Source organism: Pezoporus flaviventris, unplaced genomic scaffold (assembly GCF_033815535.1).
Source record: "Pezoporus flaviventris isolate CSIRO_AGI_PZ_B2104156 unplaced genomic scaffold, CSIRO_AGI_Pfla_v1 ptg000116l, whole genome shotgun sequence".
Lineage (NCBI taxonomy): Eukaryota > Metazoa > Chordata > Aves > Psittaciformes > Psittacidae > Pezoporus > Pezoporus flaviventris.
In genome coordinates this window covers 513,765-528,869 of record NW_026892664.1, presented here as the reverse complement: position 1 = coordinate 528,869, position 15,105 = coordinate 513,765, and the positions used below count along the sequence as shown (strand labels likewise).

General features: G+C 50.0%; 1 protein-coding gene across 1 annotated transcript; it reads left to right on the top strand.

The window, feature by feature from the left end:
* The first annotated feature begins 5,036 nt into the window (after nucleotides 1–5,036).
* LOC133282238 (olfactory receptor 14C36-like) lies at nucleotides 5,037–6,036 on the top strand. Its single transcript, XM_061478290.1, has one exon. It carries the CDS (start codon nucleotides 5,059–5,061, stop codon nucleotides 6,034–6,036), a length of 978 nt encoding a protein of 325 aa, XP_061334274.1. The 5' UTR covers nucleotides 5,037–5,058.
* Nucleotides 6,037–15,105: the final 9,069 nt, after the last annotated feature.

Here is a 15,105-nt window from a genome sequence, read left to right as displayed (position 1 = left end):
GCCTTGCCATGTCTTGCAATGACTTTCCTTCCCTTGCCATGCCATGCCTTGCCTTCCCTTGCCTTGCCTCACCTCGCCTTGCCTGGCTTCACCAGGACTTTCCTTCCATTGCCATGCCTTGCCTTGCCTTGCCTTCACATTGCCTTGCCTCTCCTAGCCTAGCCATGCCTTTCCTTCCCTTGCTTTTTCTTGCCTTGCCTTGCCAGGACTTGCCTCGCCTTGCCTTGCCTTGCCTTGCCTTGCCTCATCTCACCTCGCCTTGCCTGGCCTTAAATGGCCTTGCCTTGCTTTTCCTTGGCTGACTTTGCCTTGCGTTGCCTCGCCTCGCCATTTCTTTCCTGCCATTGCCTTGCCTTGCTTTCCCTTCCCTTGCCTTGCCTTGCTTTCCCTTCCCTTGCCTTGCCTTGCTTTCCCTTGCGTTGCCATGCCTTTCCTTCACTTGCCTTGCCTTGCCTTGCTTTCCCTTGCCTTGCCTTGCTTTGCCTGGAATCGCCTCACATCGCCTCACCTTGCCTCGACTAGCCTCGCCCTGCCTGGCCTGGAATGGCCTTTCCTTGCCTCGCCTCGCCTTGCCTCCCCTTGCCTTGCATTGCCTTGCCTTGCCTTGCCTCGCCTCACATTGCCAAGTCTTTCTTTCCCTTGCCATGCCTTGCCTTATCTTCCCTTGCCTTCCCTTGCCTTGCCTTGCATTCCCTTGCTTTGCCTTGCCTTTCCTTGCCTTGCCATTCCTTGCCATGCCTTGCCTTGATTTGCCTTGCATTGATTTGCCTTGCCTTGCCTCACCTCTCATCGCCTCGCCTCTCCTCACGTCGTTTCACCTCGCGAGGATTTGCCTTGCCTTGCCTCAGCTCAACTCGCCTCTCCTTGCCTTGCCTGGCCTTTAATGGCCCTGCCTTGCCTTGCCTCGCCTTGCCTTGCCTCGCCGTTACTTTCCTTCCATTGCCATTCCTTGCCTTGCCTTGCCTCTCCTTGCCTCTCCTTGCCTTGCCTGGCCTTGCCTTGCCTTGCCTTGCCTCACCTCACCATTACTTTCCCTTCTTTGCCTTGCACTGCCTTGCCTTGTCTTGACTTGCCTAGCCTCGCCTTACCTTGCCTTTCCTTGCCTTGCCTTGCCTTGCCTTCCCTTCCCTTCCCTTGACTTGCCTTCCATTGCCATGCCTTGCCTTGCCTTTCCTTTCCTTCCCTTGCCTTGCCTCACCTTACCTCTCCTCACCTTTCCTGGACTTTAATGGCCTTGCCTTGCCTTACCTTGCCTTGCTTTGCATTGCCTTGCCTCGCCTTGCCTCACCTCTTCTTTCCTTGCCTTCCCTCCACTCGCATCACCATGCCTTGCCTTCCCTTTCCTTGCCTTTCCTTTCCTTCCCTTCCCTTACCTTGCCTCTCCTCGCCTCACTATGTCTTTATTTCTGTTGCCCTGCCTTGCCTCGCCTCACCTCACCTCGCCTCGCCAAAACTTTCCTTCCCTTGCCATGTTTTGCCTTGCCGTTGCCCTCCATTGCCTCGCATCGCCTTGCCTCGCCATGCCATTCCTTCCTTTGCCTTGCCTTGTCTTGCCGTGTCTTCCCTTGCCTTGCCATGTCTTGCCATGCCTTTCCTTCCCTTCCCTTGCCATGCCTTGCCTTGCCTGGCAAGGCCTGGCCTGGCCTGGCTTGTCCTTCCCTTGCCTTGCCTTGCCTGGCAAGGCCTGGCCTGGCCTGGCTTGTCCTTCCCTTGCCTTGCCTTGCCTTGCCTGGCCTTTCCTGGCCTAGCCTGGCCTGGTCATGCCTTGCCTTGCCTAGCATTGCCTTGCCTGGCCTTGCATTGCCTTTCCTTTCCTTGCTTTTCCTTGCCTTGCCTGGCCTGGACATGCCTTGCCTTACCTTGAGTTGCATTGCCTTGTCTTACCTTGAGTTGCCTTGCCTTGTCTTACCTTGCCATTTCTTGCCTTGCCTTGCCTTGCCTTCCCTAGCCTTGCATTGCCTTCCCTTGCTTTGCCTTCCTTTGTCTTGCATTGCCTTGCCTTGCCTGGCCTTGCTTGACACAGATCTCTTGCTGTGTCATGTGCACTTGCCACTTACTGAGGAAAGTATCCATGGGCTGGGAAAGGAAACAGCACAGGAGGGAATTTTTAGCTAATTGTAGCTCTTCCTGGTAAATCCTGTAGGGCTCTAGCATCTTGTTCCATATTTTCCATGGTCACAAGAATGGGTTCATTATTAAAAAAAGTATTTCATTTTCTACTTCCCTGTGTTCCAGGCGAAACAGCAACAAGGGCCTCCCCTTGTGCCACAGCTTGTGACACTGGGCAAGACGTGACGAGAAAAACAGATGGGCTGGTACTTGTGGAGAAGCCTGTGGGCTGTAGAGCTTCATCAGGGACAAGGACAGGTTTCTGTGTAAGCACTGACTCAGTTCAGCCCAGCTGTGCTGTAGTGAAGAGCAGCACCCCTCGCTGCCCTGTGCGGAGTCGGGGCTGGGGTGCGTGCTCCCCACCCCTTCTCTCCTGCCTCCTTTGTCTGCAGTGAAACAGAAACCATGTTCTCTGAAGAAATTCTTTCCTGTGAGGGTGGTGAGACACTGGAAAGTGTTTCCCAGAGAAATCCCCCATGCCTCTTGTGAAACTGTTTAGGATTGCTGAAAGAATCACTTCCACACATACCAGCAAAAGTGATTTTAATGTGAATTTCTAAAAGCAGGATTCCTCAGGATTTGGTGGCGAGGCCCCACTCCACCATCTACAAAAAGAGATTGTGTCAGACTCGGGAAGGATTTATCCAGGACTGGATTCAAGTGATTTATACAGCATTGAACTGAAATCACGTGTATAGAAACTGCAAACAGAAAGGAATAAGGGAGACCGTCTTGTTGAGTCACGAGGTTCAGATTGGATATCTTTGCTTTCTAAGTTCCCTCTCCGAGAGCAGTCTGCATGCAGCTGGATTCCATCTTAGTCTCAGGCCTGGTATTCATCTAAAGGATCACAAACGCCAACTAGCAGCAGTTTGCATTTGTAAACTCAATCACAGGATTTCTAACAGCACTTGATCACTGAAGCTAATATACACGCACCTGCAATTAAATATCCAACCTAACACAACACACTGAGACGGAGCTAGATGGCTGTGCACAGATCGAGATGCATTCCATCCCGTAAATAAAGTCAGTCCATCTTTCTCAGAGTGCTGTGCTCACCTCTTGCTGCTGTGCCAACAAACAGAGTTGTACTGAATTCCAGTTATAAATTGAGGGCGATGTTTGGTTGCTTTACTCAGTTGTTAAGAATTTCCTAAATGGGTTTAAGTACAATTATATACATGGACAGGTTTCTGCATCAACATAACTTGTCCAGCTGATTTCTATGCTCTAATGTATAGCAGAATGTTTAACAACAAACAGAATAGGATATAAATTAGTGAAATAAAGGTAGGATGTAAAATTCAACTTTAAAGCCCCAGTTGCTGTTGCTGACCATCCAACCAGGGTATCCTACCAGAGATGTTCTCATGCTCAGTGCGTGGACTTCCCAGGGATAGGTTTGGTTGGACTCGATGTTCTCAAATGGCCATTTTCAAATTAATTGATTGATTGTAAGAAACGAAGATTTTTAGCCTTAAATCTTTGTATCATCAGGCTGTTTCCCATGGTGTTTCCCTGGAGCCCCTGGGAGCCCTGGAAGGAGCCCAGTGGGGCAGATTCAGAGCCACCTTGGGCTGGGCCTCTGCTGCTGAACTGGGACCGAGGGGAGACCTGCGAGACACAGGGAGCTTAAAGGCACTTGGCAGTGGAGGATGCTGAGGAGGAGGAGGAGGAACCTTCTGAAGGAGAAACCTTCCCAGCCCTGTTTGTGGTAAGGCACTGGGTGCAGGGCAATGCAGCTGCAGTTTCTCTCTGTAGATAAGGAGGAGGATGTGCTGCAGAGCAGGGCTTCCCCTGCACCATGCAGGGACAGGACAAGGCAGGTCCCTTGTCCCGGGGCTGGCTGCAGGGTGTGAATGTGGGTGTGCAGACAGGGGTGCCCAGCGCTGCCCTTGCAGCAGGGTCCCTGCAGCCCAAAGGCTGTGTGCAGGGGCAGGGATTCTGCTGCCTGCCAGGGTCAGCACTCGGCCTGCCCGGGAGCTCTCCATGGAGCTCGAGGGGAGCTGAGGGGAAAGGAGAAACCCCTGGCAGGGAAGGGAAGTGCTGGGTGGGTGACGCTGCTCCAATCTGCCGTCACTCTGAGCACTTCTTCAGAGGGCCCTTCTGAAAGACACTGAGGCATCATTTACCTGATAGGGAAGGATGCTGAGCTTTGATGTTTTTCCCTCTTGGTGGGCAGGTTGGGCAGTGGGAGCTGGGAATTTACTTCTCTGCTTTGGGGAAGGCACTGAGAGTCTTGTGAGGGCTTGTGTGAGCTGCTCCTGAGCCCCTGCACAGGCAGGGGTGTGCAGGGCAGAGCTGAGCACACAGCCCATGGCATGGGCTCTGGGAGCACTGAGAGGGAGCAGAGCTGGGCACAGAGCAGCAGCTCCTGGCAGGGACAGCTCCAGGCAGCAGAGATATGGATGGGCAGGGAGGGGGGGGGAAAGTGCAGCCCAGCCCTGGGGAGGGTGCGTTCAGGCAGCTCACTTGGGGTCTGCCACTGGAGGTGGCTGCTGGCCGTGCTCTGCTGCCCACAGCCCTTTGCTTCTCAGCGTGAGAGCTCTGTGGACTGTCCTTTGAAACCGTTCTCCCCTGGTCTCAGCACAGGACAGATATTTCTTGGGCATTTAAGATCAATGTGTGTGTAGGCATCTTACAGGCAGTGCAAGTGTAAGAAGAGGGCAAATGGGAAAGGAGTGATGGACACTGAAGCTCTCTAGGCTATGTACTAAGCTGCAAAAAACTGAGACTTTTTGCCTGATGCATGTTCTCCTGATTGTATGTATGAAGAAAGCCCAGCAGTATAATGACATCACTGGTGATGACACTGAGCCTTTCCTGTCCTCCTATAATGTGCTCAGAGTCATGTGTAAACTGAACTTCTGTATCTGACATCCCTCCTGTCCTAACCTGTCACTGCCTTTTTCTCCTCTGACGGTGCCCCATGCCCAGAGGCAGCAGATGTCCAACGGCAGCTCCATCACCCAGTTCCTCCTCCTGCCATTCGCACACACGCGGGAGCTGCAGCTCTGCCACTTCTGGCTCTTCCTGGGCATCTCCCTGGCTGCGCTCCTGGGCAACGGCCTCATCATCACCAGCACAGCCTGCGACCAGCGCCTCCACACCCCCATGTACTTCTTCCTCCTCAACCTCTCCCTGCTGGACCTGGGCTGCATCTCCACCACTGTCCCCAAATCCATGGCCAATTCCCTCTGGAACACCAGGTCCATCTCCTACACAGGTTGTGCTGCACAGCTCTTTTTCGTTGTCTTTTTCATCTCAGCAGAGTATTTTCTCCTCACTGTCATGTCCTACGACCGCTACGTGGCCATCTGCAAGCCCCTGCACTATGGGACCCTCCTGGGCAGCAGAGCTTGTGTCCACATGGCAGCAGCTGCCTGGGGCACTGGGTTTCTCAGTGCTCTGCTGCACACGGCCAATACATTTTCACTGCCCCTCTGCCGAGGCAATGCTGTGGAGCAGTTCTTCTGTGAAATCCCCCAGATCCTCAAGCTCTCCTGCTCATGCTCCTACCTCAGGGAAGTTGGGTTTCTTGGGGTTGCTGTTCTGATTGCTGTTGGCTGTTTTGTTTTCATTGTGGGGTCCTATGTGCAGATCTTCAGGGCTGTGCTGAGGATGCCCTCTGAGCAGGGACGCCACAAAGCCTTTTCCACGTGCCTCCCTCACCTGGCCGTGCTTTCCCTCTTTGTCAACACTGCTGTCTTTGCCTACTTGAAGCCCCCCTCCATCTCCTCCCCATCCCTGGACCTGGTGGTGTCAGTGCTGTACTCGGTGGTGCCTCCAGCAGTGAACCCCCTCATCTACAGCCTGAGGAACCGGGAGCTGAAGGATGCTGTGAGGAAGCTGGTGAATGGATGGGTTTCAGCAACCATATACTGCTTCCTTTACCCTGCAAAGGGCTTCCATTGTAGGATATGAGAGGCCATGTCTTTCCTGCTTCAATTTGTGGTGATGTCTTCACGTAAATGTCAGTTTTCATCTCCTCCTGCTTAAGTAGCCACTCTTGTTGTCTGACACACAGGCTTTGTGTCAGTGGGGGTCTCTCATTGTATTTAAGGGAAATAAACCATCCTGCAGCAACTTCTTCTCTGTGATATGTCCTCACATGTCAGGAAGGAAGGGGAATGAAAGCAGCTTTCTGGCTGCTCCAGCTCTGGGATGGCTGCTCTGTGCCTGCAGCAGGAAGAGCTCTTGGGGAGCCCAAGACCCAGGGCTGTTGTGCTGGTGTGGGGAGATGGGAAGGCATGGGGGGGGGGGGTGCAGAGCTCTCAGGGTGTCCTGGGCAGGGGAGCAGGGGACACAGGGGTCCCTGCAGGGAACTCCCCTGCAATGGCACAGGCTGGGGCTGCCTGGCAGGGAGTAGCCCATGGGAAAGGTCTGGGTGGGCAGGAGCTGGACAGGAGGCAGCAAGGGAGGACAGCAGCATCATGGGCTGTATGAGCAGGAGCACAGCAGGAGAACAAGGGAAGGGATGCTCTGGAATCCTCCATCCAGGTTTCACATTCCCAACTCAGGAACGCTATTGGCAAGCAGGAGTGGGTTTAGTAATGAGCCCTCAGGTCAGGAGATACTGGAGCACGGTGCCTGTGGGGAGAGGCTGGGGAAGCTGGACTTCTCCAGCCTGGAGAAGGGGAGGCTGGTGGGGACCTGAGGTCTTGGGAAGGGAAGGCTGTTGGGGACTGGCCTCCTGTAGTGGCAAGGAGGACATGGAGAATACAGAGCCAGGCTCCTCACCATGAGGAGAGGTTCAGTCAGGACAGAAGGAAACCTTGTTCTCATCGGCTCAGGCAAGGGCTGCATCAGGTCACCCAGAGAGGCTGTGCAGTCTCTGGCCATGGGGATTGCCAACTCAGCCTGAATCAAGCCTTAAACCACTTGCTCTGACTCTGGTCCTGACAGCTTAGACTTGAGACCTCCTGGGGTCCCGTCCAACCTCTGTTCACTTCTGATCCTACAATGATGGGCTTATGAAGGGTCACAAAGACGCTCTAATGGATGGAGCACGTCTCCAATGGAAATAGGCTGAGAGATGTGGGTGTTCAGCCTGGAGAAGAGAAGGCTCCAGGGAGATATCTTAGCAATCTCTCCATACCTAAGCAGGGCCTACAAGAAATGTGGAGAGGGGTTTTTGAAAGGGCCTGCAGTGACAGAACAAGGGGGAATGGCTTTAAGCTGAAAAAAAGGAAGATTTAGCTTGGACATTCAGATGAAGTTGTTCCCTTTGAGAGTGGTGCGACACTGGCACAGGGTGCCCAGAGAAGCTGTGTCTGCCCCATCCCTGGCAGTGCTCAAGGCCAGGCTGGATGGAAGTCAGCTTTGCTCTGAAGCAGTGCTTTGTCCACCTCTGATGTTCACAAGGGATGACAGATGAAATCCAACTTCATTGTAAAGTTCACTACTTGTACTCATGACTCAAGAGTGTCTGGGCTGCACAAGAGAGGCTCAGCATGGCCTTAGAGTCATTTGGACTGTGTTACTTATTTACTGGCATAACACTTTTGGGGGGGGGACGGGACTATAAAACATTCTTTGTATGACATAAAATCAGAACAATATTGAAACAGGGAGAAGTTCTCAGCTCCTTATAGCTTAGTGCAGAGCAAGGAGGGCTACAGTGTCCATCAGTCCTTTCCCATTTGCCCTGTGCTTACAACACTTGTATATGATGCCTTCACACACAAATTGATCTGAAGAACCCCCAAACACCTGTCCTGTGTTGAAAGCAGGGGAGCACGGTTTCAAAGAGCAGATCACGGGGCTCTCATGGAGAGAAGCAAAGGGCTGTGGGCAGCAGAGCATGGCCAGCAGCCACCTCCAGTGCCAGACCCCAAGAGAGCTGCCTGAACGCACCCTCCCCAGGGCTGGGCTGCACTTTCCCCCCACTCCCTGCCCATCCATGTCTCTGCTGCCTGGGGCTGTCCCTGCCAGGAGCTGCTGCTCTGTGCCCAGCTCTGCTCCCTCTCAGTGCTCCCAGAGCCCATGCCATGGGCTGTGTGCTCAGCTCTGCCCTGCACACCCCTCCCGGCAGCACGGCTCTGCCCAGGGGCATCTCTGCCTCTGCAGGAACCTCACACCTGGCACTCAGTGGATCCATCAGTGGTGAATGGAGAAACATGGTCAGCCCCTGAGGAAAGCCTTGAGAGCTTCTTTACTCTTCAGTTAGTTACTGGTGGCAATGAGCAGTGTGTAGGGAGGTGAGAGAGGGTGGAGGGAAGTCAGCAAGAAGCAAGGTGATGGTTCAGGGCTTTAACAAGCCCTTGCAATCAGGATGGAGCCCAGCAATGGAGAGCAGTTGGTGTCTGTAGGGGGAGGAGGAGTAGGTGTTCCTGGAGTGTGGCTGCAGGCCCTGGACAGACCAGAGGCTATCTGAGAACTTTCCCTCATGGGAACATGCCTCAGCGTGGCACATGGGGAATGCCCACTTCTGGGGGTGCCTGAACGCTGCTCATCATGCCCCACGAGCCCACCTTCCTGTCTCCCTCTCCTGCACTACCCAAACTTGCCTGGAATGCAGCATCCATCCCTGAGCCTGGGGAATGCAGGAACCTCCTGCAGTGAGGAGTCGCTGCTGCAGGGGAGGTGCAAAGCTTCTGTGAGACACTTGTGAGTGCAGGCAGAGAGCGGGGTGTGTGCAGCAGAGAGGGTGCTACAGGCAGGAAGCTGTCCCAGATGAGGTGCCTGTCCCCAGAGCATGGGGTACCTTGCACCCAAGGACATCACCTTTCCTTTTGGCTCTTGCCAAGAAGTTCTCAATCCAGACCATTGCCTTTTCCCACTGCTCTCCCATGGTGCTTAGTTCTCTCTACTGATGGCATCACCCATTCTTCTAGAAGCCTCCTTTAGGTCAGCTTGCTAAGGGATATTCACTCCACCTGCTGAATTGACACTGTAGTAGCAGCCTAAAACTAGGTGAAATGTGGCTTCAGAGATGATGTAGTTTTTCTTGCTAGGAGGAAAAAAAGGAAACCTCTACAAAAAGCAGCCTAGAAGGTTCAGATTCAAAGTTAGGAAAGAGAAATGTCTCTCAAAAGGTGGACTTGTGGTGCAAGAGGTCACCCAGAGGGAGTCTGCCTCAGCCCATGGCTTTGTGTTTCAAGGAACAGACAGGGATGGGTGCAGAGATGGGACTGAAGGTACAGAAATGCCAGGTGAGAGCTAGGTGGGAAAGCAAGATGGGGGTCAACAGCCTGAAGGGAAAGAGGTGCAGGCATGGGACAGTTTAGGACAGCCTGCAGCAGAGATGACAGGGTTCTGGCATGGCTGAAAGGCCCAAAAGAGCAAAAGGCCTCTGTGCCCTGGGCTATGGCAGTTGCCTCTTTCATCAAGGCCTATGAGGAGAACTTTCATTCTCAGGATTTCAGGCTCTGCTTCTCCAAGGACTGTGGTCAGGGCTTGGCCTTTCTGCATCATCAAACAAACCAAGGGTTTTCTCACCATCAGACACCTGCACTTTGCCTTTGTCTCCCTGTAATCACAGCTTCCAGTTACTTGCTTTAACGAGTCCCTGGGGAGACTTTGTCAGCAGCAGCCCTCAGTGGGGCCCATTAATGCTGAAGGGACTTGGGGCTTTGTTTCTGACTTGGGCTTCTTGAGAGGTTTCCTCAGTCTCCTCTCAGCACCTGAGGTTCACGGACTCACCCCAGATACACCATGGGACTCATTAAACCCTGATGAGCCATGTCTCACTGTGTAGTTTTTGTCAAGTCTTCCAGATTGTCTTCCAGGGAACTGGGGAGGTTTCCCAGTGCAGGAAGATTACAAAGGGCATCTGATAGAAGTTATTTGAAAGGGTTATTTGAAACGAGAATCTACGAAAGATGGGAGGAATGAAGCACGCGGCAGTGCAGTTACAGGGGAAGATCGGCATTCCTTTGGGATCCCCCTTGTGAAAGGTTATTGGATTGGCAGAGGTCTCTTGGGAGGGAGGACAAGGCCATGTTGCAGTTACCTTTGATAAAGGTGCCAAGGCCAACCCAGGGGAGCCCAGGCTGTACAAGCTGCCTTTGGTGAGGCGTGTGCCAGCATCAGAGTCCTCTTGGGTGACACCTCTGGGCACCTAAACGCCGTCCGAAGGGTAACTGCTCCCTGGCCAAGCTGAGAGCCTGCAGTTGTGCGTGAGGAGGCAAAGAGTGGATGTGGTTTCCCTCAGCTTCAGCACAGCTCTTGGCACGGTCTCCCTCAAGGCTGCTGTAACCAAGGGGTACACCACAGACATAACAATCCTCCTGTCCTTCTACTTATCAGTTAGATTAACTGCAGCCCATCCTGGACACCTGCCATTCTCAGATACCCCTTATCCCTGTGTCCTGTTCTTCTAGCCTGTTTTTCTTAACTCATTTTGTACTAAGGTCATAAGGGCCTAAAACTATGGCAGCTATAATGGTTTATCTTACATGAGAAAGAATTCTCAGCCTGTTCTCTAGCCGTGCTCTGTTTTTTTTCTGTGTATCATGCACCTCAGTAATTTTCCATTGCTACTGTTACAAAGCCATCAAACAACATTACTTAAAACTGATTCTAAAGGTATATATATTTCATTTTGTAATGTTTTGCCTCCCCCCTTGTCTCAAATTTCCCCTTTTTCTGTCCTTTTGCAAATTCTTTTGCAACATTTTTTATATTACCATTACCATCTAAAGACTTTTTGAAATAATTTCCCGTTTCTACTTGGTGCTTAATTTCGTTCCTTTGCCAATCGTCATAACTGATCATAGACCATTTACAACAGCAGAGGGAACATTGTATCATACCACAAGTAATCAATAGTAAAACAAATAACATCAATATTCCTGCAACAGGTTGCCTCAACCAGGAGAGGTTCAGGTAACCATGAAGTTATTTTTTTCCATATTTCTTCAAAACCCCAGGAGGTGTCATCCATGGCCATTTCATGAAATATCTTAGTTTGTTTCCAAATTTCCTCCAGATCTGTTTCGATTCTGCCACTTCAGTCTGTATAGGAACAACAACTTTCATTGATTATGGAAGAAACCCCTCCTTGTCATGCCAATAACATGTCTAGAGCTATTCAGTTTTGTAATACCACTTTAGACAGGCTGGTTATCTCTTGTTGTTCTGCCTGAATTATATCAATGGTTTTACTTTCCATTTCCTCTATGGTTGCTGAGATATTTACAATTGCCTTCTCTAATTCACTTACTCCCAAAGATGGAATTAGCCCTCTTACAAAACTATGAAATGCAGTGTGCCATTCAATAATAGGGTTAAACCCTCTCTTAATCCGTTTAGCAAAACTTCTAATCCAGGTCCCAGAAGGATACCTGTTGATAATAGTAAAATTGGGTATTACAGCACCTAAGGTGCATGCCTCCTTCCAGCTGGGGGGCAGAGTCCTATAAGCATTTTCTCCACATAACCAGTACCTTTAGGAACAGGCCATCACTGAACTACAATACCATCTATATTAATAGCACGATTGCAATTTGAATGGTGACCTACATCTGTGGCATTGAAACAAGCATGATCTCCTACCCTGGTTCCTGGTGTAATACATCTTTGTGCACAGGTGTAATGTTTATTACCTGGATTAGGATTAACTATTCCAAAGTTTAACCTTTCCTTCGAATACAGATTGCTAGTGTTCACCCACAAATTTGTCCATGAGGCAGTGTTTGGAATTGGAACTCCAATTAATGGGAGATCCAGGCTTTCTCCTGATTTAGGCAACTGTGCACACACCCAATAGTCAGTACGGTTAAAAACATTAGTAATATTCTGCACTAACTTCAGGTGTAAGTTCTGGTCCCAAGCTTGTGCTCCAGTTATCATATGAGTCCAAATTATGACCGACGCAATTTCATACGTAAGGGTCCTGAAGGTTCGATCCGCCATGTCTTCTGTAGCTCTGGTGCTTTCTTAATTCTTGAATGATGTATCCAAGCAGGTTGTTCCTTTATCTTCACTGCTGTAAAGGTGGTCAGTAATATTGTAGGGGAGTCGTAGAAGAGTCATAGTGTGGTAGAGGAGGCATAGAGGAGTCAGATGGCTAACAGACAGCTCATAGAGCAATCTTAGGAGTCATAGTAGAGTCACAATGGGGGTCATAGAGGGGTCATAGAGGCATCATAGTGGCATCATAGAGGTGTCATAGAGGAGTCATAGAGGAGTCTTAGGGGAGTCATAGAGGAGTCATAGAGGAGTCATAGAGGTGTCATAGAGGTGTCATAGAGGAGTCCTAGAGAAGTCATCCAGGAGTCCTGGATGAGTCATAGAGAGGTCATAGAGCAGTTGTAGAGGAGTCATGGAGGGGTCATAGAGGACTCATAGATGGGTCATTGAGTGGTCATAGAGGAGTCACAGAGGGGTCATAGAGGAGTCATATAAGAGTCATGGAAGAGTCATAGAGGAGTCATAGAGGAGTTATATTGGAGTCATAATGGAGTCATAGAGAAGTCATGGAATAGTCATGGAGGAGTCATGGAAGAGTCATAGAGAAGTCATAGCGGAGTCATAGGCGTGTCATAGGGGACTCATAGAGGAGTCATAGGGGAGTCATGGAGGAGTTGTAGATGAGTCATAGAGGAGTCATACTGGAGTCATAGAAGAGTCCTAGGGGACTCATAGAGGAGTCCTAGAGGAGTCAAAGAAGATTCTTAGAGGCATCTTAGAGGAGTCATATAGGATTATTAGAGGGTTCATTGAATAGTCACAGATGAGTCATAGAGGATTTATAGTGGAGTTATAGTGGAGTCATAGTGGAGTCATAGAGGAGTCATAGAATGGTCAAAGTGGAGTCATAGAGGAATCATAGAGGATTCAGAGAGGAGTCAGAGAGGAGTCAGAGAGTCATAGAGGTGTCACAGAGTCACAGATGTGTCATAGAGGCGTTATGGAGGAGTTAAGGAGGATTCATAGATGAGTCGTGGTGGAGTCATAATGAAATCATAGAGGAGTCATATTGGATTCATACAGGAGTCATAGAATAGTCAAAGAGGAATCATAGAGGAGTCAGAGAGGAGTAAGAGAGGAGTCAGAAAAGAGTCAGAGATTCACAGAGGAGTCATAGAGTCATAGATGTGTCATAGAGGAGCCTTGGAGGAATCAGGAAGGAGTCATAGTGGAGTAATAGAGGAGTCGTATAGCTTTCATGGAGGAGTCATAGAGGGGTCATGGAGGAGTCATAGAGGGGTCATGGAGGAGTCATAGAGGAGTCATGGAGGAATCATAGAGGAGTCATAGAGGAGTTGGAGGCATCATAGATTCATAGATGTGTCATAGAGGAGTCATTGTGTCATAAAGTCATAGAGGTTTCACGCAGGAGTCATTGAGGGGTCGTAGCAGAGTCATAGAATGGTCATTCTGTGGTCATAGAGGAGTCATAGATAGGTCGTAGAGAAGTCATAGGGGTGCCTTAGAGGAGTCATAGAGGATTCTTAGAGGAGTCTTAGAGGAGTCATATTGGAGTCAGAGAGGAGTCATAGAGGAGTCGTAGAGGAGTCGCAGATTACTCACAGAGAAGTAGAGGAGTGGAAGAGGAATTGTAGATTAGTCATAGAGGTGTCAGAGGATTCATAGAGAAGTCATAAGGGAGTCATAGATTCATAGATGTGTTGTAGAGCATTCATCGAAGTGTCATAGAGGAGTCATTGCCTAAAGTCATAGAGGATTCATACAGGAGTGATAGAGGAGTCATAGAGGAGTCATAGAGAAGTCATAGAGGAGTCATAGATTAGTCATAGAGGAGTCAGAGAGTCAATAAGGTGTCAGAGCAGTCAATAAGGAGTCCTACAGGAGTCATAGAGGAGTTGTGGAGGAGTCATAGAGGAGTCATAGAGGAGTCATAGAGGAGTTGGAGAGTAGACATAGTATCACAGAGTTAGAGGGGTGTCATAGAGGAGACAGAGGACTCAAAGAGGATTTATAGAGGAGTCATAGTGTCTTAGAGGAGTCATAGTGTCTTAGAGGAGTCAGAGAGGAGTCAGAGAGGCATCAGAGAGGTGTCCTAGAGGAGTGCTAGAGGAATCCTAGAAAAGTCCTAGTGGAGTCTTAGAGGAGTCCTAGAGGAGTCATGGAGGGGTTATTGGGTGTTCATAGAGGAGTCTTAGACGAGTCATGGAGGATTCATAGAGGAGTCTTAGAGGGGTCATGGAGGAGTCATAGGGCCATCTTAGGATGGTCATAGAGCAATCATAGTGGAGTCATAGAGGAGTAATAGAGTCAAAGAGGAGTCATAGGGGGGTCATAGAGGAGTCATAGAGGAGTCATAGAGTAGTCATAGAGGATTCTTAGAGGAGTCATAGTGTCATAGAGTCATAGAGGAATCGTAGAGAACTCGTAGAAGAGTCATAGAGGAGTCATAGGGGAGTCATAGATTCATAGATGTGTCATAGAGCATTCATAGATGTGTCATAGAGGAGTCATAGGGGAGTCATAGATTCATAGATGTGTCACAGAGCATTCATAGCGATGTCATAGAGCAGTCATAGAGTAGTCATTGTTCCATGAAGTCATAGAGGATTCATACAGGAGTCATAGAGGAGTCATAGAGGAGTCGCAGAGGAGTCAATAAGGTGTCAGAGCAGTCAATAAGGAGTCCTACAGGAGTCATAGGGGAGTCATGGAGGAGTCATGGAGGAGTCATAGAGGAGTCATAGGGGAGTAATGGAGGTGTCATAGGGGAGTCAGAGAGTAGTCATAGTATCATAGAGTCATAGGGGTATCATAGAGGAGACAGAGGACTCAAAGAGGATTCATAGAGGAGTCATAGTGTCGTATAGGAGTCACAGAGGAGTCATTGAGTAGTCACAGAGGAGTCATAAGGGAGTCATAGCAAAGTCATAGCCGAATCATAGATGAGTCATAGTGGAGTCATAGAGATGTCGTAGAGGAGTCCTAGCGGAGTCATAGAGGAGTCCTAGAGGAGTCATAGAAGAGTCTAAGGGCAGTCATATAGGTGCCACAGAGGAGTCATAGAGTAGTCATAGTGGAGTCAGACTGGAGTCATAGTGGAGTCATAGAAGTGTCATA

Bases quoted from the DNA above. Each gene is read 5' to 3' on its own strand.
- LOC133282238 (XM_061478290.1), top strand. From the start codon at position 5,059: ATGTCCAACGGCAGCTCCATCACCCAGTTCCTCCTCCTGCCATTCGCA.